This window comes from Chrysochloris asiatica, unplaced genomic scaffold, assembly GCF_000296735.1.
Source record: "Chrysochloris asiatica unplaced genomic scaffold, ChrAsi1.0 scaffold00041, whole genome shotgun sequence".
Taxonomy (NCBI): domain Eukaryota; kingdom Metazoa; phylum Chordata; class Mammalia; order Afrosoricida; family Chrysochloridae; genus Chrysochloris; species Chrysochloris asiatica.
This window is the reverse complement of record NW_006408559.1, coordinates 3296792-3323741: the sequence shown is the minus strand read 5'-3', so window position 1 is coordinate 3323741 and position 26950 is coordinate 3296792. Positions and strand designations below refer to the sequence as shown.

Here is a 26950-nt window from a genome sequence, read left to right as displayed (position 1 = left end):
AGCTGTTGACCTTGAGGAGCAGGCTTCTCTGCTATTAGAAGTACCTCTCTATAAGACTGCAGTTCCAGGGAACAGTGTGGCTACAACTTTTCATTCCACAGTCTATGCTGGAAATTGTAATTTTCTCACCACAGCCTCTTTATTTACCTAAACTAGGGACTTCCAAAGGATCTCTGGTAGCATAGTGGCTACAAGTAGGCCTGCTAATCTAACTTCGGCAGTTTGAAACTACCAAACTGCTCTGTGGGCAAAAGATGAGGTTTTCTGCTCCTGTAAACATTTACAGCCTCAGAAACCCTATGCAGGGTCGCTATGAGTCGGAACCGACTCCACAGCACATAACCACCACCACCGCCAGGGACTTCCAATGTGGTGGAAAGGGCAGGGGAAGAGGCCTTTTGCTTGTGACTGTTTTGGACACTGTCTTCCACCTATATTTGGGCCCAAATGAGTATTTATCAGGGTAAAGGATCATAAAAGAGTTTTTCATAAAATGATGTTGAATTTTTTCCCCTTCGTTTTCTATGTTTTGAAACAATGTGTATAGATTTGAGACCATCTGGTTGTTGGGAAACAATTCTTCACAGGCCTTTTACATATCTCCACATCTTTCAAGTTAGGCTGGAACTGCCCTTTGCTGTTTAGTGTCTTAACTTAATAAATTCTTTGTGCAGTCAGTGCAAGGTATCTGCAGCCTTGGGAGGTACAGTGTCTCTCTCCAGAGCGAAGGCCAAGGTTCCTTCCAGCCCTGGAAGATACAGTTAGTGCCCCCTCTAGAATAGAGTGTTAAAAAAGAAGAGAACACGTGGTTACTGCCCACTCTAAATGGTTCACCTTCTGTAGCTTAGAGCTCTCCTGTAAAGCGACCTATTGCAGGTGCAGCTGTGGGAACTGGGGCTCAGGGAACGTGTACAAAACCAAACCTGTTGAGTCTCTTCCAACTCTGAGCTACACTAAGGTTAGAATAGATGGCTACATCTTTCTCCTGTGGAGTGACTGGTGGGTTCAAACTGCTGACATTGCAGTTAGCAGCTGAGCTACTTGTGCCACTAGGACTCTGTTGGACTTGGAACTGGTGTGTTTCCTCTCTGACCCAGAATCTTTTGTTTTCTATTTGTTGTTGTTAAGTGTCATCAAGTCAGTTCTGACTCATAGCAACCCTATCTAGGGTTTCCAAGCAGTAGCTGGGGCGTTAGAACCGTCAAGCTTGCAGTTAGCAGTGCAGTGTTTACCATACAGCAGCGCACCAAGACTCCTGGTTTCTAGTAGCATCCATGAAACTGTGGCAGGCTAACTTGTTAGCTTGCAAGTAGAGTGAAAGTTCTTGGCAATGGTCCCTACAATTTTGGTAAAATTTCCCTAACAGTCATTTACTCTGATATTCTTGGGTAAAGTACTTCGTTAATAACTTGCTCTTTCTCTGTGAAAGGCAATCTGTTTAACTTTTTCATATTTATAATTCACTTTAATAATGTTGTGTCCTTTGCCCTGATTGAACTTCATTTTTACATTGCTCTTTATGTGCCTTCAAGGTCTCTTTGCTCATCTTCCATGTAGAACCATTTTTGTCACTCTGTGTAACCACAGTGCCGTCGTGTGGTAAGTAAGCAAGCACATAAACCCACTAGCTAGTTGTGAAGATGACCATCTCTTCTGTTTTTCCTCAGGTGGTGGTTGTACAGGCAATCAGCGCCCTCTGTCAGAAGTACCCTCGCAAGCATGGCGTCATGATGGCTTTCCTCTCGAACATGCTCCGGGATGACGTAGGTGGACTTCTTCCCTGCCCTGGGGCGGTGCTGTCTTAATTCCCTTTCCTGCCTGTTACGCACCATAGTGTTTAAGCCGATTTCTCTAGGAGCTTAGTCTGCCTCCAGTGTGATGCTCCCTTGGTGTCACTAAATCCATGGGTGCTTTGGCTTTCCCACTTGGAGGAAAAAAACACTGCTGTTTCTTTCATAAAAGGTGGGAATGCAATTGGAACATTGTAGACATAAACCTTGGAGAGTGTTTCTCCACAAAGGATCCTAAGATTGAAGGGCAGTTTTCTCTTCTCTTTTGTCAGGGAGGATTTGAGTACAAGCGGGCCATTGTGGATTGCATCATCAGCATTGTGGAGGAGAACCCCGACAGTAAAGAATCAGGGCTAGCCCACCTTTGTGAATTCATTGAAGACTGTGAACACACTGTTCTGGCTACTAAGATTCTCCACTTGTTGGGCAAAGAGGGCCCCAGGACGCCTGTCCCCTCCAAGTATATCCGCTTTATTTTTAATAGGGTCGTCTTGGAAAATGAGGCTGTCAGAGCTGGTGAGTCATTGGAACACCCATAATGATCTCATGGCTGATCTTTTGACATCATGCTTAACTCAAAGGGCGATCATGGAATTGGAAAATGAAGTTGTTGGTGGGATCTTGGAGGCATACTTGTTAAGTGCCATTGAGTCAGTTCAACTCAAAGCAACCCTGTTTAGGGTTTCCAGGGAGCTGCTGGTGGGTTTGTGGTTAACAGTCTACTGCTTATCCTGTTGCACCATGCCAGGACAGTATACTTAGGTCCCAGCTCTTCCTCTCCTCTCCAGTTTTCATCCTAACTTCTGCCTTAGATTCAAAGACAAAACCCCCTGGCCTTTCAGTGTGGTAGGAATGCTCTGAAATGGGTAGATGGCATCGTACATCATTTGCAGTTATAACCCTTAGAGTGTGTGTGTGTTTAAGTGAGTTTCTAAACTGGTTTTACTTTTGATGTTTTTTCCACTTTCTCCTCTCCTGGTTCCTTCCCTTAGCATAAGAACAGGTTCAGATTTCTCCCATTTTGATCTTTTGTTACTGACTGTAGTTTTCTTTCTCAGATAAAGTTGAAGTAGCTTTTATTAGCTGCCTCTGTGAACTTGTTTTCCATTTTCTTCTCAACTGACTATATTCTAGTGCCCCCTTAAAAATCCTCTGGAACGGTACTTTTCAAAATGACGTCTAAACTCTTTGGAACTCACATTAGACAATTGAATGTTATCTTTGATCACCAGTCAGTGACTCTGATTTACTGTGAACTAAGCACTTTCTGACGCTCTCTCTTGCCTTGACTTCTGCAGTAACCTCCATGTTCCCTCACTCCTCAAAATGCGTCCTGATGGTAGTGTCAGAGCTCCTTGATGGGCTGTGATGTTAGAGTTCAGATCTCTTTCTTGAGTTTGTATGTCCAACTCCCTGAGACACTGCAAATTCAACCTGGAGTTCAAAGTCACTGAAAGGGAACTCCTCATCTTTACTTCGGCTCCGTTTCCTTGTGTTCTATCCCCATTGACTTTGTGACAAAGTCTTGGCAGTTCTGACTCTTGAATATTTTTTTATTCTCTTTTCAGTTTTCATGGATGCTGCTTTTGACTTGCATCCATTTCAGATTTCTAACAAGCTGACAACTTCTTACATATGCCCTACCTAGTCTTCACACTCTGCCACAGAAATTGTCTTTCAGATACACAAATTTATTCTGTTCTTAAAATCCTTTAATGATAACTTGGAGATTAACCTCGAACCTGTCTTTTAATCTCCGACTTGCACTGTCTCACTTATCTCCTGCCCTCAAACATGGGTCCCATGTGGCAGCCTTTTTGATCTGCTTGCAGTCTCTGGGTTTAGGACCTTTGCACTTGCTATAAGAGCCCTGTGGTATACAGTGGCTAAGTACTGTTAACCAGAAGGTTGACAGTTCAAACCCAGAAGTTGCTCCATGGGAGAAAGATGTGGCATTCTGCTTCTCTACAGCTTGACAGCCTTGTGACCTCTATGGGGCATTTCTGTTCTGTCTTAGAGGGTCACTCTGAGTTGGAATACACTTGAAGGCAGTGGACTTTGGGGTGCTTGTTAGAGTCTGCCTCTGGTATTCTTTTCCAGACTTTCCCCTCTGACCGTCTCTCTTTCTTCTTCAGAATTTAGCTCAAGCATTGTGTCAGCTCTTTGCCATCTTGCCCCCTTCTCTGTACTCAGGCAGCTTCCTGGGTCTCGTTCTACCGCGGATTTACTGTGCTCTGTTGTAATGAGCTCTTTCCTGCCCAGTCTCTCCCACTAATGCCTTTTATCTCTCTACCCCTGCACCTAGCACAATTCCAAAAAAAATGTAGGCAAAGGATAGATTTTGTTGACTGAGGTGAATTTTAATAATAGAGTTTCTCTCTGTATTTGGGTTGGTGGTTTAAGATCAGATCTTAAGCATCTCTGTATCAGAGGTGTGAAGGTGCAGGCTAGCTCATAAAGGAAATATTGATGGTCCTTTTTCCAGAATTCATGAAGAGCTTTCCCATTCAGAGCGCTCTGATTTTAGGACATGTGAAATTCTGTTTATGCATGATTGTATCAAAGAAATAAGACCAAAGAACACACGGTAAAACAATGGGAGTTCACGCATTTTGAACATGAGGAAATCTTTCTGTTTATTTTAATGGTTATTGTTTAATTCTGAGACAACAACATTGATGCGCCTTTATTTTCTGCTTCATCATAGCTGCTGTGAGTGCTTTGGCTAAATTTGGGGCTCAGAATGAGAATCTTCTTCCAAGCATCCTCGTACTCTTACAAAGGTAAGTAAGAGAATGTGCTTTGTTTTTGTGTAAAATAAATTACTGCTCCATATGGCTGAATAGAAAATTCTTCATTGTGTCATAGCAAATGCATTGCAGGGCCTAAGAAAAGAGTTGATGTAGTAAGTCATAGACAAATGGCATTTTCCCTCCTTCTAGTGATATGCGTAGTATTCAATGATATCCATAAAATTTGTCTCTGAATTTCTCTTGCATGATTTTGAGAATGTGTGGGGCTTCAGGATAATGCACTGGATTTCATGGCCGATTTGAACTGCAAGGTTGGTGGTTCAAACCCACCAGCCACTCCTTGGAAACCCTAGACACGGGGTTGCTTTGAGATGGACCTGACTCCATAGCACTTAACCACAACAACATTTGTATAGTAGGAGCTAACTCCAAAGAAATCTTGGAGCTGATCACTGGGGCTCCCCAGGTGATTCGCTATTCTAAGTGGGAAGCATCGGTATTCCCTGGCCTCCAGGACTCCCTATCTGTGATTGCATCTTATATTTAAAGCAGATAACTTTTAAGCCAGAGGATGGTTCATTTAAATAAAGCAGATCACCATTGGCGTTGTAACAGCACCTGGAGTTTCAGTCTATTTATCTTCTTCGTTTCCTTACAAACTATGTTGTTCCTGTTTCATAATTATTGTCCTTGTTAAAGTGCCATTGAGTGGTTCTGACTCATATAGACACCCTGTATAGGGTTTCCAAGGAGCAGCTGGTGTGCTTCAGCCATGGACCTTGTGGTTCGCAGTCCAGGGCTGATCCTGTAGCATCACACTTGAAGTCCTTTCATAATTTTGTTGTTGTTGTTGTTAGGTGCCGCCGAGTCAGTTCCAACCCATAGCTACCCTGTATAGGTTTCTGAGGAGTACTGGTGGGTTTGAACCACTGACTTTCATAATTATGTTGTTAAGTGCCGTCGAGTCAGTTCAGACCCATAGAGACCCTGTATAGTAGGGTTTCCAAGAAGTGGCCGGTGAGCTTAAGCCGCTGACCTTGCAGTTCAAACCAGCTTTGCAGTCCAGCGCTGTAACCCACAGTGCCATACCGGGACTCCTTCATAATTATAGGAACATGCAAATCTTTACCAGGATCAAGTAGTTGCAGATCCAAGAATGGATTCCAAACTACTCTCTCTGTTACTGTGTTCTTCCTATTTTTTTTTTTTTTTTCCTTCCTAGTTATTTTATTGCCTACTGTGGAGTGCTTCTGATTCACAGTACCACGATTTCCTTAGTGATTCAGAACAGTCCCCAGGATTTGTGGAGGCTTTGGGATCCACTGTTAGTTATTTTTGTGTCTTTAATGGAGATAGGATCATATGGCCTGACTTGTTCCCTTCCGGTATGTGGTAAAGCTGTTGGAAACCTTTGGGGTGCGGTGACATGGTTCTTCTGATTCCTCTGGACAGGTGTATGATGGATACAGATGATGAAGTACGGGACAGAGCTACCTTCTACCTGAATGTGCTGCAGCAGAGACAGATGGCATTGAATGCTACATACATCTTCAATGGTCAGTGGGGAACCGAGAATGTAGACAAATGTGCTTATTTTTCCCAAATGGTGTCTTGGAAGCATATCTTACGATTTGTGTGTAAGCTGTCTTCACTCGGCAAAGTGCTTGGTCTTTATATTTGAATGTATTTGAGTTTCTAGGGAAAACTTGTATGCACGAGGCTGTTTTCTAATTTGGTATTGGTAATTTCCATGAAACTACAAGAATACCCACTACCATTGAATTGATTCTAACTCATAGCAGCCCCATGGACAGTAGAGCTGCCTAGGGATTCCAAGCCTATAATCTTTAAGGAGCTCTCATAGCGTAGTGGTTATGAATCGGGCTGTGAACCACAAGGTCAGCAGTTCAAAACTACCAGCTGTTCCGTGAGTGAAAGATAAGGCTTTCTGCTCCCGTAAAGATTGACAGACTAGGAAACCCTGTACAGGGTCGCTATGAGTCAGAACCGACTCCATGGCACACAACAACAACAACAACAACAACTCTTTGTGGAAGGAGATCGCTACATCTTTCTCTTGCAGAATAACTGGTGGGTTTGAACCACTGGCCTAATGGTGAGCAGCCCAGCGCTTACCCCAGTGACATAGAGCCCAGAGATATCAGTTGTCCCTAGTTGTCCTTGTCCTCCCTCTTGAATGGGTTGCTTTCTCCCCTTTCACTAAGCATCATTCCCTAGGCCTAAGTGGCTTTCTTCCCTGGGAGGTACTTAAGCTTGCGATTTTTTACTTTCTACTCTTCTCCCTAAATGAAGGTGTAAGGTAGTTTTATCTAATAGCCTCTATTTGTAATTATTTAGCTTTGTGAAGTCTGTGGAGATATTTTTTCTTCTTTCAAAGCTTAGATATATGTTACAGATCTGAGCCTCTCTGGATCCCAGGGCTGACGAGAGGTTACAATACTGAGATTTCTATGTGTGCCACAGGTCTGACAGTCTCAGTACCAGGGATGGAGAAAGCTCTACACCAGTACACGCTGGAGCCTTCTGAAAAACCCTTTGACATGAAATCTATTCCTCTTGCTATGACGCCTGTCTTTGAACAGAAAGCAGGTAATGGGGCTTTTACCCTGTTTGTTTTTCTGAGTTCAAGTAGTATACACCAGTAAGTTGGGTAATAATGGCTATTAGCATACTTTGTTTCTGATAGTTGTTTAATTCTATCACTTCCTCTAAAATGTTCAGATCTAAGTTTTTTTCCATTAGGGGTTTCTAAAAAGGTCCTAATATTTGTAGAAAAGCAAAAATATGAACTGTTCCCCCAGATAGAAGTGTTTGTTTTGTTTTGTTTGTTTTATTGATGTCATTGAAGTTCACTGGCTGTCACTGTACACCTGAGAACAGCCAGCAGCCTGCCACCTCCTCTGTTTTGTTCTGAGGTTGGCAGTCTCTTAGTTGATGAATGGTGCCCTTGGCGGTTCATCTTGAAAATGTATAGGACAAGATGGTAAAAAATACTTTCAAATACTAACTTTAAAACTTAAAAAATAAATAATGGTAAGACCACAGGACCGAGAATGAAAGATCTTCTTTTTAATTTTCAACACTTTTCACAGCTGATTTGTTGGCGCTCTACAAGTGATTCCCCCACATGGACTGTGAGAGGATGTGTTTTATTAACTGTTACTCCTTTCCTGAGTAATTGTTTGTGCATCCAGCCCATTTAAAGCAGAGTCTACAGTTTAAGGCTTGCTTTATTATTTTCACTAACTGTGATCATTAAATCTATTTTAATTTGTGCGTTGTGACAGAAAGCCTATTGGTGTAGCTGAACAATAGCCAGTTTGTGTCTGTTCCAGGTGTCTACCCTCATCTTGTTGTGTCTGCATTTTGATAACTTTATTTATAGTGGGGCAGATGCTTACTTGATTCTTCATATCTGTATTTGTAGAAATCACACTTGTGGCTAATAAGCCAGAAAAGTTGGCTCCTTCCAGGCAAGACATTTTCCAAGGTAAGACGATTTGATGGTAGAAGTATTTGTGTTGCTTCCTGGGTATTGTAAGCATAGTAAAGTGTGCTGCTTTAGTTCAGTTTAATTTTCACTAAAGAAACGTTTCTATAATTGAATAGAGAGCTTTCACAGTTAATGACCACGGGACTTTCCAATTTGTTAGCCTTGGCTGTCTGGGCATATTGTTTTGACTCGGTCTTGTTCACTCCCAGGGAACTCAAATTCAATGAAATTAGGAATTTCAATTCCTTTTTTGTTTTGTTAAGTCAGTTTATAAAGTTGTGTGCTAAAGATATGATTACAGTTTATTGAAACCTGAGATGAGAATATATTAGTTGGTATGTTGATAACAGTTGGACAGTAACTAGTAGTCAGCTAGTAGGAACGCTGTAGAAACTACTTATGGTATTTTAGGAACCCAGAGTAGTATCTGCCCCTGCCTTTTTATTATCTTAATTTCTTTCTTCTCTCCTTTTTCGTGCTAGAACAATTGGCTGCCATTCCTGAGTTTATGAACCTAGGACCCTTGTTCAAGTCTTCTGAGCCTATTCAGCTGACAGAAGCAGAGACAGAATATTTTGTTCGTTGTATCAAACACATGTTTACCAATCATATTGTGTTCCAGGTGAGATGAGCGCCTCCCGTAGGGATTTAGTGAACACTGGTATGCATGGAGACAAGTTGAATTTCCACTGAGTTTATTATAATTCCAGTTCCCTCTAGAGAACTAATAACTGGGCAGGATTTTTGTTTTCCTGTTCTAACTTCATAGCTATGGAGATGGGTAACTTTTCAATGGCTAAAATCTAAAAATCCATACAACAGAAATGTATGGAGAAGTTGTGCACCATAAAGTACAGCCTTAAAACAACAGTCACCTGTTAACTTCAGGGTAAAGTCAGGGAGTTTTTCTAAGAACGTGGGTTTTAACTTGATTCTCAGCCAGCCAGCAGACTTTCACCACCTAGTTTGGTAAAACTCGGTCTTAAGAAAGAGAAAAAAACTAATAGATCACTAATCAAACAACAAAACCCAAATAGGATTATCTCTGATGTTAAAAGAAAAATCTTAGGAGACCTATTACGGCTGTTTAGAAAAGGAAGGTATAGAGCAGGGGGTGGGGAACCTTTTTTCTTACAAAATTTGTAACATCATTTGCGGGCCACACAAAATTATTACCTTAAAAAATAGCCTGCTGTATTTGGTCAAACATTGAATTAACTGACTCCTAATGGGATGGCTGCCACCGTGGTTGCCTTGGCAGGGCCAGATCAGATGATCTTACAGGCCTTATTAAGGGTGCATGGGCCAAAAGTTCCCCTGGTATCAAGGGTTCTAGCACTGAGTCACAAGTAATAGAAGAGAAGGAACAGCTCGCTGCAAATCGTTCATATCCTTTACGACTTTTCCTTGTGCTGACTTTTCAGTTTGACTGTACCAATACTCTCAATGACCAACTACTGGAGAAAGTGACAGTACAAATGGAGCCGTCCGATTCCTACGGAGTGATGTGCTATGTCCCAGCCCCCAGCCTCATGTACAATCAACCAGGAATATGTTACACTCTTGTTCATTTGCCTGATGATGACCCCACAGCAGGTACCGACCCCCAGCAGGGTGAAAATATTTGTCAGGGTTGAAGAATATAGTTCTTCTCCAGAATGTAGTGATAATGAATATATACATATGTGACTAGTTATAAAATTGGTTATGTTGCAGAAATGTTCATTTGAAAACTGAGTAGGATTTGCTAGCTATCTAGTCTGAAAAAAAGAAACTTGGCGTGCATAGAGCGGCCGCCCAAACAGGAACTCCGCCTTTCTGTGGACCATGCTAGTGTTAGTGAGGTCCATGTACCGTATGTCTCCTGTGGGGGATCCTTCCAGAGCACCCTAAGGATGTGGCTATCCAGTAGCTGCTTGGCATTTGAAAATATATCACCTTTGAGGGTCTTATGTCCTCTGTAAGCAAGTCGCAAAGTGAGTGGCTTAGCCAATCATAGTGTATCCACATTTGAGAAAGGCTTTTTAGCTTCCTACTTGACCCATATGCAGTGACTAAACTATTGCTTTGTGGAAAGGAAAATGGTCCCTGAAAGGGAGTCAAAGTTCCAACCATAGTATCTGCAAATTTGGGGATTTGAGGTCAGGTGTTTGTTGAACTTGCATTCTTTCCCTCATTTTCCCACCTGTGTGACTCTTTCCCTGGACTCCCTGCAGAACAGACGCTGTTAGCCGATTTCCACAGAAATAAGCACACACATTGTATTTATGTTTTGCACAATTTTTACTACTAGTCAGTACAGGTTAACAAAATCCACAGATATTGGGGAAGTTACAGAGTTACAAGAAATCATCAAAGTACTAGGAAATAGCTCTCTCTGGTCATCATTCAGTTACAATCAGGGCTTTTTTAACCTGCTTTCTTTTTGCCCCTCTCCCAACTCCCTTCTTTGCTGTTGCTTCCTGGGAAGATCCTGCCCAGTCTTGGCCTTGTTGGGTGGCAGACCAGGCTCCTCAGATTCTAGCACGAGGTAGATTCGAGTTGGCACCAATGCTGGGTCTGAAGCCCAGGTTGTCCCTCTGGCCCTGGGCGGAACTGCACTTTTCCTCTGGATCCATCTGTTCTGGGTGGGAAGGCACTTTCCTATCTGGCCTCTGTTAGTTTTACTTTGAGCTGTTGGCCACCCTACATTGACCTTATTTACTGTCATCGTCCCTCCATGAGGCTTCTCTAGTTCTGTTTCCTTATCATTGCATTTTCTCACCTGGTCTGTTTTTCTCTCTGGTTAGCTTTGTTTGAAGTATGCTTACTAGCCAGTAGTTACGCTGACTATACTTCTGAGTAAAGCTAGGCTTGACCCTGTTTCATGCCGGTGTCTGGGACATAGTCTTTCATATAGCCCTATGGCTTTTCCCATTGTACTGGGAGCTAATGTACTTTATCTCTCCTGGATTCACAATTCTGCTCTCTAGTTACTTCTCACAAAGTTTCTTGTTTTTACGGGATTCTATACTTCACCACTTAATTTCAAAGGAAAAGGACATGTTGAACCCATTGAGAATACAATTCCTCCCATTTCCCAGGTTCACTTTGATAACCGATAATGCAGGTGCCTCACATCCCAGGGAGTGGTCTTAACACAATCCCATTAAGTACAGTTTTACAGTATCAAAATACAGCAATATTGAACAAACAAAAACAGCACTATAGAAATTAAATATAATATAGAAATACCATACAGAAAAAGAACAAACAGAAAACATTTCCACCAAGAAAGGAGAAAAGGAAGGTTTCGTACCTCTCTCTGACTGACTGGAGCACATTTCTTTTTAAAACATCAATTTTACAAATTAGCCCAGAGGGTTCAACCTTTGGTCTGCTAGCTATGGCCTCTTTTTGTTAGTTGGTTAGATTTTTTTGATAAAAATGTGATATTTAGAGAATTTCCTTTATTGTTAAAGGGTTTCTTGGTGAGTGCCGGGATTTAGTTATAAACTCTTAGAATTGCATCTTGGCGAAACAAAATGGAATTGTCTATCAGTGTTTGAACTTTTAAATTTTTGCTAGTGGTCTATCTGGTCCATTGTATACCTGCTTAAATTCAAACTCCTTCCTACTCTTTAGTGTGTGTCAGAGGTTCTTAAATTCTTCATCGATGGCCAATCCAGCCTTTGCTGTACAACAGAAAGACACGCAATACCAGGGCATAGATGGTAAGAAAGCAGTCTTTTACCCATCCATTCTCTTTTGTCATTTCCTAGCGCAGACAGTTCACATTTTATCAGTTACCTCAAGATCTATACGTCACCTCTACTTGCCTCATCTCAGAAATTTTGTGTCAGTCACAGGAAACAATATGTAATTAGTTGTGATCTCAAGTTGAACTTGAAAACACTAAATAGCCTAATAGAAAAGCATATTGGTTTTAGAGACAGGTGTAGATTTGAATCCAGACTCTGCCCCATCCTGACTGTGAACTTCATCTTCAGAAGCCTCTTCGGGCTATTGTGAGGTGTAAGGATGAAATGAAGTGAGGCAGGGTGCGTGTATTTACTCAGTACCAGACACATAGTAAACCTTCAATTAATGGAAGCTATTATTGGTTTCATTTATGAAACTACCCACTTTCTCCCTTTATTCTTTCTAAAACCAGGTTTTCTACAGGTTCCAACAACACACACCTCCAATCTCGTTCAGAAAGTAATTCTTCCAATTATTCTTTTCTGTATTTTTAAACTTTCCCATTTCTCTAGCTTTCTTGAACAAAGTCTACCCTATTAGGAAAAAGTTGCTTTGGCCCAGTCTATCTCCTTCCCTCAAATCATGGCATCAAAGATCTCAATCTAATTAGCCCTATTTGTTGTCTTTTGTTTTAAAAAGCATTTAGGGCAGCATTCCTTAGCATTTACTCTCGGCCACTTTCTTTCCTCTGTAACACTATCTCTACACTCACACTCATCTCTACAACACTCTGGAGTTCTGGCGCAGGATAATGCATCAGACAGCAGGATCGAATTCGGAACCAAGTCAACGGCACTTAACAACACCAACATGCAGCATGCTCCCAATTCTCCTTCCCTTGGACCTCTGTAATGTACTATACCTACCTATGTAACAACGATTTGTTCCATTCTAATTCCTGTGTTCCTTTTATTTCTGAGCTGTCAGGCTTTCTCACATCCGATTTCTCATGGTCTGGAACCATTATAACAAATGAAAACAACACATTTTATGATAGCCTTAAAGAGAAACTATCCCACCATGAAGTTTAATAGGACATGTATGTGAGCTTCTTGGCCTGTTTGTCAGTAGGGATTTGGCTTGCCGTATCACAATTCATTTTCCTTCATATATAATTTAGTTCTCAATTATTTGCCTACAGACCTTTCAACTTCCCTCTTGACAAAAGTTCCATAGCAAGCTGATCAATTCCAAACTCTCCTCTGAGACTCTACTCCTCCCTCCCCCCCCCAAATCCATGTTTTCTTCAGTGTTCACTGGCTTTGCCCCCAGCATTCTGTCCTGAATCCACAACTTCAATGAAGACTTTTGAACTGTGGCTCACCTCCACACACTCTTGGGATCTTACTGATACCCTTGATAAGACTTTGCTTTCTTTCAAGCTAAGCATTCCACCTGAACTTTTACTCAAATGTAAAAAAAAAAAAACACCCAAAAGTCAGGCTTGGTAGAAAAATACTTCTCAGCCACCATTTTGCCTTTATCACTAATGTTTGTTTCAGCAGGCCTTATAAACTCAGAAAGTGTATTTCTCCAATTTAGCTACCCATGAGCATGCTAGGATTCCATACCACCACTGCATGACAAGCTCAGAGTCAAGGAGCCCTCCTTACAATCTGCTTTGCTTCAACCACACTCAACTTCCTACTAGTCCCTCTGTCCATGTTTGTCCCCATCTGTCCAGCTTCTTTGTTGCTTCCTGTTAGGCCCCTCATCATCCATACCAGTCGTCTTTCTTGCTGCCATTCCTAAATAGATCCTCTCTCTTCCAAGTGCACTTGAAATGCCCCCTACCCACTCATTTTGTCTTGTCCACTTGTGCTGTGTCCACTGTGCTTGCCCGCCTCGTACATACTGCTCCGCTGCATTCATGACCATCAGATGGACGCGGTGGTCACCTGTGCGGTCAGCTCCCTCCCTAACCGGCTCTCAGTGCTCAGGACACTGCCGTCCTCTTAGTTTCCAGCACACTCTGCTGCAACCATTTGCTTTCAGGAAGATTGACTTTCCAACATCTGCAGATGGATCTAGTTTGGAACTTTTATTCCACTTTCACCGTTTCTTCATGGGCCCCTTACCAATTATAAATCCCTCACAAGTTCATAAGGTTCCCTCTGCCCAAATCCCCCAACTAAGATCCTACCTTGTACCCTGTGGTGTCTTGTCTGCCTCCTGCATGGCACATCTGGACATTTTGTCCCACTTTTGTATGGAGAGACGCTGCTTTGTCTTGCGTTTCTTTCCATCTCTGCACCACTCAGTGGCTCAGTAGTCTTTTCATGGATACCTAATCCCTTTGTGACTCACACCATTTCTAGTTTCTTTGTCCCCAACTTACTGTACTGAACCCTTTGGCTGTGTAAATTCACTCCTACCCATCCTACCATTTCTATTCTGCCATTTTGGCGGCAGCAGTTGTTTTTCTTTCAGGGCCTTTCCTCCCCTGCAATGCCTCTTCGTCTCCATGCTTGCCTCCAACATTTCCAAGGTGCCACAACTTCAACAACCCCATTCTGCTTTGGCCTCATCCCGCCTCTTGTTTGCTCCACAGGGGTCTTACCCCCGCAGTGCCCTTTCTCCTTCATTGTCTTTCTCCTACAAATTACTGAATTTGGGGAGAGAACTTCCTGTAGTCTCCATTTTCATTCCCTTCCTGGTTTGTGGGCCATGCCTCCTACAATAGGATTCCCAAAATTTCTAAACAAGCCTCTCTTAGCCACTGGGCTCCATCCATCATCTGTTCTTTCTCATTCTTCTAATACTTTGGACCACTTTTAGACTATCATTCTTTCCCACAATCTTCAAGCTCCTGAGACCAATTTCTCTTGTGTTCTTTAACCACACAGCAAATTACTCTCGTATCTATCCCTCTGATATTCTCTCAGTCACCATCGGTGAATCTTTTAGCTAGATTCAGTAGTCCTCTCTGCTGTGTGCTCCATGTGTGGTGCCCTGTGTGCTGCTCAACCCAATACAGCCCTCCTGCTTCAGACCTACTGTCCTGAATATACAGTATGAATCTTAAGGACACACTCTGGGGTTTTATTCCAGGTCCCAACAAACTGCACTGCTCATAATCTTTCAGACCTTATACGACTCTTTGGGCAGAACTCTGAGAAAGCTTTTGCCTGTGATTCTCCTCCCTTTTTTCTTTTCCAGAGCATTTTTGATTCTGACCACAGATGCTTAACCCCAAGACCAGTGCAGACACACACAGACTTAAGACTTCTGCTCTGTTGAGAGCACTGTCTGGCTGGGTACTCTGGTTCCTCTCACCTTCTTTCTTTTGTCCTCTGCTGAGCATTCATCTGTTTTCAACATGTTCTCTTCCCTCCCAATTGCCCCTTCCTTAAGCACAGACATCCCATCAAATGCTGCCTTCTAACAAGCACACAACCCAACTGCCCTGAGTCACCCTCCCTGGACTCTTTCAGCCTTACTCCTCAAATCTTCTCAGTCACAGAACATAGCTTGACTCTCCCTACACACTTGGCCATGAGTCACAACACGAGCCCGATTCCTGTGACCACTGGAGACTCCTTTCCTATCTTCTTTCTTCCCATTTAAACAGCTGCTTTCACGAGATCCTTTACAGGTCACTCACCCACTTCTCTTCCCCCTCAACCTCTTCTTGCCACCTTTGCTTACATTTTGTCTAAATGGGGAAACTATGGCACATTGCTGCCATTGACACATCCCTAACTACTCCCCAGTGAGACCCTGCAGTTCCTGTGTTGTTCCTCCATACCTACAAAACCCCATGTTCCGATTAAGACCATCTTCTTTCCTGTGTGCTGTGCTCCATCCTCTTCTCTTTTCCCCCCTCTTTGGTTAGTCTCTGCATCAAGCTTCCTCAACAACAAGCCGACCTTGGCACTTCCTTGCTCCCTCTCTGCCAGTTTGCTCGGGACATTAATTTTGTGGACTACTCCTCTAATTCATACCCATTTTGACAAGTTTTCCCTTCACTCCCTGGTTGCCACTCTGCCTAATGTTCAACTTCTATCCTTTAGCCCTCATGGATTCAATAATCTTTGTGAAATGTCATCTCCACATTCATCCCCACCCACACACCACCATTTGCAAGCACCCTTGGTGCTCACAGACTACATTCAGTCGGCATTCCTCCATTCTGAAGTCCCTGAGATGACGACCAGTGCTGGCTGTCTGAGAGGCTTCTTCATGTGCGGCTCTGTCCCATGTGTCCAACCCAAGTCGTTAGGACCCTCTCCCTCCTTTGTCTTAATGGCCTGTTCATTCGCATGCCCTACTGTTTTCTGTTCCCCCAGCCCCACTGATTTGTCCCCTGAGATCTACCAACGTTCAAGCTTGGGGACTGCTTATTAAGCTTTCTCCAAACAGCTCTGTGCTCGAGGTCAAGAGCGAACATCATATGGTTGTTCCAGAACTTTAGACCTGCGTTTGTCTTCCAGAGGTGTCTGCTAGCATACACAAGCCCATGGATAGATTCAGTATTCCATCAGGGATATCTAGTCTCTTCTTGACCTGCTCTCACCCTCACTGTGCACAACATTTTCAGCTTCTTTGTCCCAAATCTGCCTGGTCGCACAGGGATCAGAGCACTCCAATGCTATTAACCTTAAAGTCACCAGTTCAAACTCATCAGTCAGTCACTCTATAGGAGAAAGATGTGGCAACCTACTTCTGTAAAGATGGCAGCCTTGGAAACTCTATGGGGCAGTTCTACTCTGATCCAAATGCACCTGACAGTTTCTAACCCATTTGTTGTCAGAATTCACCCTTGGAAGCCACGCTGCCTTTTCTAGTCTGCCATTGACACCAGCCCATTTTTCCTTTGCCGTCTCGATGACCTTTCATTTCCCTCAAATGCCTGCTCCTTCCCATACTTGTCTCCTCTGCTTTCACACCCCACTCTGCTTTGGCCTCATCCCACCACTCCTTTGTTCCACACTGTCTTCCTTAACACTTCCTTAACAAATTGCGCTGACCCAATTTGGGAGCAAAGTTTCTGGGATTTTCCCATTTCACTCCCTCATTTGTGTTCTCTGCCTTGGCTCTCTTGGTCAGCACATTCCCCGACCCTCTGAACAAGCCTCTCCTCTCATAGCCACTGGGCTCCAGCATCTCCTCTTCCTCATCCTTCTCATCGTCAGACCCCCTCCTCTTTGTCACTCTTCCATGTTTTCCAAACTTCTCACCTGCTCTCTAGCTCCTGGGGCCAGCGCCACCCTTCCTGATCTGCTTCCACTCTACCAAATAGCCAATCACTCTCCGTCTGTAGCCCTGCAACATTGTCTCAGCCACCACCTCTGAAGTGTTGGCTAGATTCACTAGTCTTTCCTGCTGTGTGCTCCTTTATTGATGCCCCCATGTGCTCTTTAACCAGAGAGAGTCCTCTTTAGTTCAGACATTCTGTACTGATGAATCCACACACACACAGCCCATGTCCCTAGGCCTACGAACCTCTCCGGTTTTACTGAGCAGCTGATAAATTGTGTTGCCTATAATCTATCACTCTTTCATTCAGACCTTGCTTCAGACTCGTCACAGTACACCCACTGGGAGGTTCTTTAGGTGATTCTCTTACCCTTTTGCTTTTTGACAGAAGATTTTTGACTTCTGCCTGTGAACTTGACTCACTGTCCAGTAAATTGATGCCTGATGCAAACGTGCTCAGCCTTACTCTCCTGCTTTCCAGAAAGCTTTCTGTGGCTGCTTCTATAGCATTCCTTTTCCCTAGTTAGCATTTATCTCTTTTTAAGGTATTCTTTTCCAGTGTTAGCTTTCCTCCCATTTGCCCCTTCCTTCAGCAGGGCTACACCATCCAGTGTTCTCTCCTAACGTCCACACAAACCATCTTCCCCCTTAGTCACCCTCCCTTTTCTCAGCCTTAATCTTTACACCTCCATCCCTAACCACCACTTGACCAGGAGTCCCAACCCAGCAGCTAGCCTTCCAGGTGCCTTCTTGCTACCTCCACTTGCTGGCTGCCAACCTCATGCTTAGCACTACTCTCCCACCCGACAGCTATGAGTCTGAGACCTCCATTTCTTTCAACTCAAAAGTGTCATCTGCTCATGTTTCCCACATATCCCCATCGCTCACACTTTGTCCCCCTTCTACTACCGACACTCGCTCCAGGATACATAACCCCATTAACTTCATCCATCAGGGATCTTCTGAGGAAAACCCTCTTCAGACCCCAGATGTTTCAGAAGGCCTAACATGGAACCCATGCCTGCAGACCCCTCCAGTGACATTCCCTGCCCCCATGACCTTTAACAGTAACTATAATTACTGTGGGAGGAAGGCCACCTCTACTCCATGTGCTTCACTCTCCCATTGCACACTTCTAGCATTCTTGTGGTTACAGTCTACACATTCTACACGAAGATCTTGGCATTTCATTCACTCACATATAAACCCGGCAATCTCCTCTTGGAACCACCTCATCCCGTCCCGTATTGATTTGTTGATACACCACATGACCCAAACAACACTGTACTGGAGAACTGTTCCCGTATTCCCCCCACCCTTCCCCCCACCCCTAACAGTTATTACTCTTAGGAATTCTGTTACCATCTCTTATCTCCATCTGTTACTTTTTGGTGTTTATTACTACTATAACTATTCAGATTTAATCTGTTTTTAGTGTTGTGACAGAGCAGCATTGTAGTACTTCCTCCTTTGCTCCACACATAGCTCCAGATATTCTGTCAAACAGACATGGATTTTCCACACTACCAAAGACTCCTCTTCAGTAGTCTTTCCCAGCCTCATCTAAACCTATATTTATCCTTCTTACTCTTAACATGTGATTGTCCACAAGTTCGATTAAATAAGATATTTATTCCAATGCTGTCTCCCCCCACCCCCCATCGAAATCCTATTAGTCCTCATTCTACCCACCTATCCAATCAAATCCCTTTCTGGTCCCTGCTACCCAGCTGTCCCTATGAGGCCCATAGTAGTAAAGAGCCTGACCCAAATGTGCACCCTGTTCACACCAGTCTTCCTGCCCGCTGTGCTCAACCCATCCCCTGTTCTCATTTACTTCCTAGTCCTGCTCATTGCACGGCCTCAAGGCTTCTAGTGGGCACATCTGCGGTCTACCAGCGTTCTCGCTCTTCTCTCCACTCCTCCTGTTGATGTCCAGCCTGCCTCCCTTCAATCACTCCCTAACTTTGCTCATTCTCTGGTGCTTCCTATAACCTTGTTTGTTTTTCCTGTGTAAGCCCTCCCATGTCTCCACATCATCATCCTGTCATTTCATCCTTTCTGTTGCCTTTTCTGAAGTGACATGTATCTTCCTTTTGGCTCCTTGACCAATGGAACAATACTATCGCTTCTGTATGGCCCATGTGTCTTGCTGCCAGCTGCCTGTCCTGAATGACTTCAGTCTTCTTTCCGACATCAGCATATGCTCCCTTCTTTGCCCTGCTTAAACTCTTTCAGTCCTCTTGCTCTCTAGGGTCCCTGTGGAATTCATTGTCTTCCACAGCCTTTGACTCCTGCCTGCTTTGGACATCCCTTTCCCTGATCTTACCTCTCTTCCTCTTTGCTCTTTCCACAGGCCACTCCTCACTTCCTTCTGTTCTTCCATTTTGTCTTAATGGATCTCTGCCAGTCACATTACCCTGTCTACTACCCTGAGATTCTACCTTCTTTGAACGTTACCTGCTGGCTATTCTGCCTTCTCAAAAACCAAGGTTCAAATGACAAAACCATCTCCTTCATTGTGTACCATACTCCATCTTTTTGTTTCTGTCTCTTCTATCTTCTGAATCATGCCTATTTAACGACAAGCCTCCCTCACTCCTTCTGCACCAATTTCCTCATTGCTGAGGGACATTAAGTCTGTAAATTACACCTCTCACAAAACACTGGTTTGCAAGGTTACTACTCCTGCCTAGGTTGTCTCTGCTCAGTTTCTCTGTGTTTTGCTAAACCTCCGTCCCTTCAGCCACCAGTGAATAGCACAAGCTAGTCAGTATTCTTTTTTCACCTCGGCAGTGATTGTCACCCACTCATCTACCATCTGCAAGCATCTTTGCTGCCCATATACTGGATTCTGTTCCCATGAGTCTGTCCTGAAGTCCTTGTGTTTACCTGCCAAGTGCTGGTTGGGTTTAGGTTTTCTGTGCTACCCTGTCCTCTCCTTCCTCTGTTCAAGTTCTGGTCTTTCCCTCCATTTTCCCCGAAGGGCCTTGCTGCTTCACCTGCCTTCTCTTTCCCTTCTCTGCGTTTATAGCTCACAGTCTTACCTGAATATCACACATGACATCAGGTTACTCCCTGAGATCTGCCAATGTTCCTATTTTGGTAACTGCTTATCCTGCTTTCTCCGTTTTTCTTTGGCGCCCTTGCCTACCCAGAACCTCTGGCCAATTAAAAAGATTTTTGCACGCCTCCTGTCCTCTTTCTTTCCCACAGGTGTTTTCCAAGCCATTGGCCTCTGATGACGGTCCACCTCCAGTTGACTCTGTAATGTAATTTTAAAGTTGCATGGTCTCTCCAGACCGTTAGAACCCACTTTTGTCTTGGAGAGATACTTATTCATTCCAGCAGTTCCCTACCATCTCTAAGTCCCATCAGTGGATCCAGAAGTCTTTCATGAATATCTGCTTCCACCTTGCTCAGCCTCTAGTGCTGTCACCATTTCCAGCATCTTCGAGGCCAGCCTACTGTACTGGCCCCGCTAGCTGCCTGAGTTCACCCATAGCCACTGCTGCCGTTTTCTCTTCTGCTGTTGCGGTGACAATCATTTTCTTTCCTGATTTCTCCAAACTTTTATCCCCTTGACATGCTTGTCTTCATACTACTGCATCTCTCTGAAGCGTCCATGGCACCACACTCTGAATAACCCCATTCTGCTTTGACCTCATCCCACGTCTTGTTCATTTCACATGTGCAACACTCATTCTTCTTCACTGTCTTGGTTACACACTTGACCCAGTTTGAGGAACATAGTTCCTGGGTTCTCCATTGTAACTTTTTCCCCCATGTTCTGTGCCACGCTTTTTCTGGTACATCATATCCCCAAACCTCTGAGCAGGCCTCTCCCCCTCCTATCCACTGGGATGGATCAGTTGCTCTTCCTTGGTCTTCGTACCCTTCAGGCCATCTCTTGGCTATGTATTCTCCGTGATTTACACATATCACCTGATCTCTAGGCTTCGCTCCTGAGGCCAGTTACACCATTTCTCCTGAGTTCCCTCTATTACACAGCAAGTTACTCTCCAGCCTTAAGCCTCTGACATTCTATCAGCTACCATTTGTGACTCATTCCACTGGCTTCAGTAGTCCTCTTGGTCTGCTGTTTGCTTCCTTTCTGGTTCCCTCACATACACTCATCCAAGTTGTTCTTCTTGCTTCAGATATGCTCCACTGAATCTACTTGCTCTGCCTACGAATCCATTCTCATGACCCTAAGGATGCAGCCTTGGGTTTTATCTGGGCCCAGATAAAGTGTGCTGCCTATAATCTTTCATTTTTACTTTCAGACCTTTATTTCAGACTCTTCAGAAAAAACTCCCTGGCAAGGTTCTGCAGGTGATTCTCCAGTCTTTTAGATTTTCAAACCACAGTCGTTTTGTCTCCACGCTCCCACCCCCAACATGCTTATGTAAGCATGCTCAGACAAATTCTCGTGCTCTGCAAACAGCTCTCTGTGGCTGGTACTGTGGTCCTTCCATCTCGAAGGTTCCTACTTTTTCTTCATCCCCTACTTAGCATTCATCCCTTTTCAAGTTTCTCTCTTCTAATGTTGGCTTCCTTCCCCTTTGCCCCATCCTAAAGCATGGCTGCCCAATGCAGTGATCTGGGATAATGTCCACCTACCTGTCTACCCTCCACCTAGCCATAAGCCTCTTCTCTCGACCTCAGTGTTCTCCATCCTGGCACCTGAAGCTTCGTTTTGAACTTCTACAATTGACCATGAGTCCCAACCCAACAGTCATTATTCCAGGGGCTTTCTCAGCTACATTCATTTGCTTACTGTCAACCTAATTCTCGGTACTTCTTTTCCACCTGATTGTCTTGAGTCTGATGCCTCCATGCCCTCCAACTCAGAAGCATCATCTACTCATGCTTCCCAGCTCTCCGTTGTCCCCCTTCCACCGTGATTCTCACTCAAGGCTAACCATCAACTTCATCCGTAACAACTGCTTTTGAGCAGAAGCCCATTCACACCCCAGTTGATAGGTCTGCCTTGGGGTCCATGCCCACAGCCTCCTTTGGGTGAAATTCACCCCCCTCCATTCTTGTTAAGAATCAGTGCACCGAAGGGAGGACATTCTTTACTCCCTGAGCTTCACTTTCCCATTGGTTCTTGTGATTGCAATTTATACATCCCAGTCAAAGATCTTAGCACTTTATCTACTCTGATACAAGTCCTGCATTCTCCCCTTGGAACCACCTCATTTCTTCTTAGACATACCACATTTCATAAACCACACTCTGTCTCCACCATTGGCCTGTAACTATTATTACTTCTTAGGCATTCTACTGATAGTTTTGGTCCCTGCCAGGTCCTTCTTGATGCTTATTGTTATTAGCCCATCTGTTTTGGGTGCCCATGATAAGTTGGCACTGAAGTGCCCCTCAGCTCGGTCTTACATTTCTCTGTATGTCTGGTAACCAGACATGGCCTATCCTCCTTACCATAAGCTGTGTTCTTCTGCTTCTTTGGGTGCATTCAGTCGTCTTCTCTGGCTTTTCCTCAACCTTTGTTCTTCCCAATCACTAGATATAATCATCCACCAGCTCACCTACATAAGGATGTCTTTCAATGTCTAGAGTTATGCCCCTGCCCCTTAGCTCCCATACTAAATAGTCCCAACTGAACCCCTTCCCACAAGTCCAACCCATTCGAACCCCATCCCAACTCCAGCCCCCATCACCACCATCCTTCTCCACCGAATCTATAGTAGTAAAGAGTCTGGCCCAAATGTGCATCCCTTCAACATCAGGCAAGGCCCTAAGAGCACCTGCTCCTTCCAGACTATTGCTTCCTGCTTTTGCTCCTTCCCTCTTTATACCGCTTCTTGCAGGCTGGCCTCCACACTCTAAGATACTTCTGTTTGGCACATCTGAGGTCTAGCAGTATTCTTCCGTTGGGCACCTGCTTTTCTTCTTCTTCCTGTTGCTGTCCATCTGCCTCCCTTCAACCCCACTCTACTTGCACTCATTTCCTGGTGCTTCCTTTCCCTTGGTCTTCCTTACATGACCTTGGCATTTCTCTGCCAGCTCATGATTCTGTAGTTGCATTGTTTTTCTTGCCCCTTGGACCTGGAATGCCCCTGCCTCTTCTACATGGCCCTGCTCACAGATCACTGCTCAAGTGTTTACACCCTCTTGTTCTCACATAGTCCTAGGACATCCACTCCTTGATTCCAGCCGCCACCTCCCCTTTGAAACCTTTTTTCCCTACTTGGCCTCTTCAGTCTAATTTTCCTTCTTCTGTTTGAAATATTGCTCTCTCCCAATCCTTTACAGGCCACGCCGTCACTTCATCCCCTCGCCTCCATGGCTTCTCTTGCATCTTGATGGAGACCCGTGGATCATCTCATTTTGCCCTACAGTTTCACCCTTTGTTCCACTCTATGAGCACACTAGCTATTCACAGAACCAGGTTCAGACTGCCATAGTCGGTTTCACCTCTGCTGTCCTCATAATGAACCCTCTTCAACCACCTTCAACCACAAGCCTCCCTCCATGCCTCCTGACCACCTCTGTGCAAATTTGCTGGGGACATTATCTCTGTGGATGCATTTCTCACACCACACTAGTTTTACAGGTTTCCCCCGCCTGCCTTCGTTGTCTCTGTTCAGTCTCTCTGCCTCACACTCAACCATCTGTACAGCCACTATCAAAGAGATGATGAAGCACAGATTGAGTCATTTTTGGAAAAACATTACTTCCACATTGATTACCCACCCGCACCCCCCCCCCCACGGTACCGTGTACTAGCATCTTTGCTACCTACACACTGGACTCTTGTTCCTGTGAGCTCATCCCAAAGCCCCTGAGCTTACCTGCTAGTGGTTGACATTCAAGGTGGGTCAAGCTTGTCCCTTTTCCTCTAGCAACCCAAGTCATTCTGACCTTTTCTCCCAGGTTGTCCTATCGCTTTGCTTTTTCACACGCCCAGGGCTCCTTGCCCCTTCTCTGCTCTGACAGCCCACAGTCTGAGCTTATATCATTTGTCACCAACTGTTCCCCTGATATCTGCCAATGGTCCCTGACCAGTAACTTCTTGTCTTGCTGTCTCCTTCCTGGTTGGAAGCCCTGACCAATTTGACTCTCTCCCTGCCTGTCCCTATTTTCTTTCTTGTCCCATCAATTCTTGCCACCCAACTCTCATCCCACCCATCGCCCTTTGGTATCTGTCTTTCCACAACCGACTTTATGCACACTGAGTGCAGCAGGCTCAATAGTACCTGGTGCTTCGGGCTCTTTAGTCCATTTTTGTCTTCAAGAGATACTCACCCCATCTTAAAACATGCACCTCTAGGTGTCATCTCAAAGCCCATCAATAAATTCAGTAGTCCTTTCTTGGATACTCTCAAAATCTCCACCTTCTTTGTTCTCAATCTGCTATACTGAACCCATTGGCTGTTTGAATTCACCCTTAGCCAGCTTATCTTTTCTAGTCAGACATTTCAGTGACAGCAAACTTTATTATTATTATTATTATTATTATTACCATCTGTATGATCTCTCATCCTCTTGAGGTACTTGTCCAGTCCCATGCTTGTCTCCAACATTTCTAAGGTGCCATACCTTAATGAACTCCATTCTGGCCTCATCCCACCTTTTGTTCATTCATCTTCCTCATATACATGTATTTGCTCTCCTTTGTCATAACCTCCACACTTGGCCCAATTTGGGAGCTGTTTTTAGAGTCTCCATGTTCTGTCCTTCTTTCATCGGATTTGCCGTGGTTCTCCTAGCACATTGCATTCTCCAAACCTCTGACTAAGCCTCTCCTCTCTTACCTGCGGGGCCACGTTTGTCTGCTCTCCTCTTTTTTCTTATCCTTTGGACCACTTCTTGGCTATCAAATTCTCCCATGTTTTCTAACCTTCTCACCAGCTTTCCTAGCTCCTGGGGCCAGTGTTACCATTTCTCATGCCTTCCTACTGTACGGCTTATCAAATTCCACTCATTTGTAACCCTGTCAGCTACCATCAGTGAATTGTTCAGCAGGATTCAATAGTCTTCTGTGGTATCTTGGCTTCTTCCTTAGCATCTCCACGCTTGGCTCCAACAATTCCAGTCCTTTTTGCTTCAGACATACTGTAGTGAATTCACACACTGTGCCCACGAACTCACACTGAAGTGCCTAAGAACACAGTCTACGTTCTCATTAGGGGCCTTGACCTATCTTGCTGCCTGTATCTTTTATCTTTGCATTCATACTTTTTATTTTGAAATCTTCAAAGTTGTGGGCAGTGTCTTCCAGAGATTCTGCTACCTCTTTGCTTTAAACAGAGCATTTGGGTCTTCATGCACAAGAGCCTCAGTGCTCACCAAGCCCACACCTGATGAAGACACACTTAGCCTTACTTGCCTGTTTTTCTGAAATCTCTCTCTTGGGCTGGGAACTCCTTCCTGGAGTCCCACCTACTTCCTTTCTCATTTCTATTTTTTAAAGATGCCTCATCAGTGTTTGCCACTCTTTCCAGCAGCATGGACACTGTGTCCAGTATTGTCTCATAACATCCATACAACCCATCTTTCTCTCCCAGCCTTACCCCACAAACCGTCTCCATCCCAGAAGCAGCATCTTGTTTACATTCCCTACACTTGATCATGGACAGTGAATAAGGAAGAGCATAGAAGAATCAATGAATTTAAATTATGGTATTGGCAGAGAATGTTGAAGTTACCATATACTACCAGAAGAACCAACAGATCTGTGTTTGGTTGTACTGGAAGAAGTACAGCCAGAATGCTCCTTAGAAGCCAGGAGGGCAAGACTTCATCTCTCATACTTTGGACATGTCATCAGGAGGGGTCAGTCCCTGGAGAAGGACATCATGTTTGGAAAAGTGGCGGGTCGGTGAAAAACAGGAAGACCCCCAACAAGATGGGTTGGGCACAGTGGCAGCAACAATGGGCTCAAGCTTAACAACAACTGTGAGGATGGACAGAACTGGGCAGTGTTTTGTTCTGTTGTGCACAGGGCCGCTATGCGTCAGAATTGATTTGACAGCACTAACAACTATAACAAACACTTGACCATGACTCCCAAACCAACAGTCATCGCTCTAGCTCCCTTCTTCATTACATCCATTTGTACACTGTCACCTTCATCCTCAGTACGTCTCTCTCACCCCGATGATCTGGATGCTAGCGCCTCTATCTCCCCAGCTCGGAAACATCATCTGCTCGGGCTTTCCAGCTCTTCCAGCTACGAGGACACATGACCCCCAAGGTGGCCCATCAGCTTTATCTGTCAGGGTGGGTTTTGTTTTGTTTTAATAGCAGAACCCTGCTCAGCCCCCAGATGTTTTGATAGGCCTATCCTGAGGTCCATGCTTGCATCTCCCCTTAGGTGAAATTCACCCCCTCATCCCTACTAGACTCCCTGCTGTGAAGGGAGTGCCACCTTCCTCCCTGTGGTCCACTTTCCCATTGCACTTCTCTAGTGTCTTGTGGTTGGAATTCGAATGACCTCCTCATAGATCTTGGCATTGTACCCACTCAGCTATAAGACCAACAATCGCCTCTTAGAACCACTGCATGCCTTTCCATGTCACACGTGTCCCAGACCACACTCTTCATTTAAGAATTGGGTCCTCTGTCTCCTCACTAGCCCTCTGTTGTTATACATTGACAGTATTTTTGACCTCAGTCTGGTCCTTCTTGGTGTTTATTATTGTCCTTCATTAACCCTCCTGCTTTGAGCGGAACTAAGTGGTCATGTAGAGGCTTCCCTCATTAATTCTCTTGACCCTGTAAGTATTTTGTCAAACAGACAAGGACCTTTCACTTTACCTCAAGCTACTCTACTTTTCTTCTTTGGTGTAGTCGATAATTTTCCCTAGCGTTTTCTCAGTCTGTGTTCTTCACCCACAACATGTAATCATCCACTAACTCAATTAAGTAAGGTTTTGTCTTAATGCCTAAAGATATGCCTATGCCCCCCCCCATCCCATAGTCCC

At 44.3% G+C, this 26950-nt stretch overlaps 1 protein-coding gene across 1 annotated transcript in view; it reads left to right on the top strand.

Moving 5' to 3' along the window:
• The window catches only part of COPG2 (coatomer protein complex, subunit gamma 2), a 176032-nt gene that overhangs the window by 98089 nt on the left and 50993 nt on the right, over positions 1-26950 (top strand). Inside the window, exons 13-20 of the mRNA XM_006861142.1 lie at positions 1668-1763; positions 2063-2306; positions 4498-4573; positions 5996-6099; positions 7028-7153; positions 7992-8054; positions 8540-8679; positions 9482-9653. Coding sequence (XP_006861204.1) covers positions 1668-1763; positions 2063-2306; positions 4498-4573; positions 5996-6099; positions 7028-7153; positions 7992-8054; positions 8540-8679; positions 9482-9653 — 1021 coding nt within the window. The remainder of the gene's footprint in view (positions 1-1667; positions 1764-2062; positions 2307-4497; positions 4574-5995; positions 6100-7027; positions 7154-7991; positions 8055-8539; positions 8680-9481; positions 9654-26950) is intronic.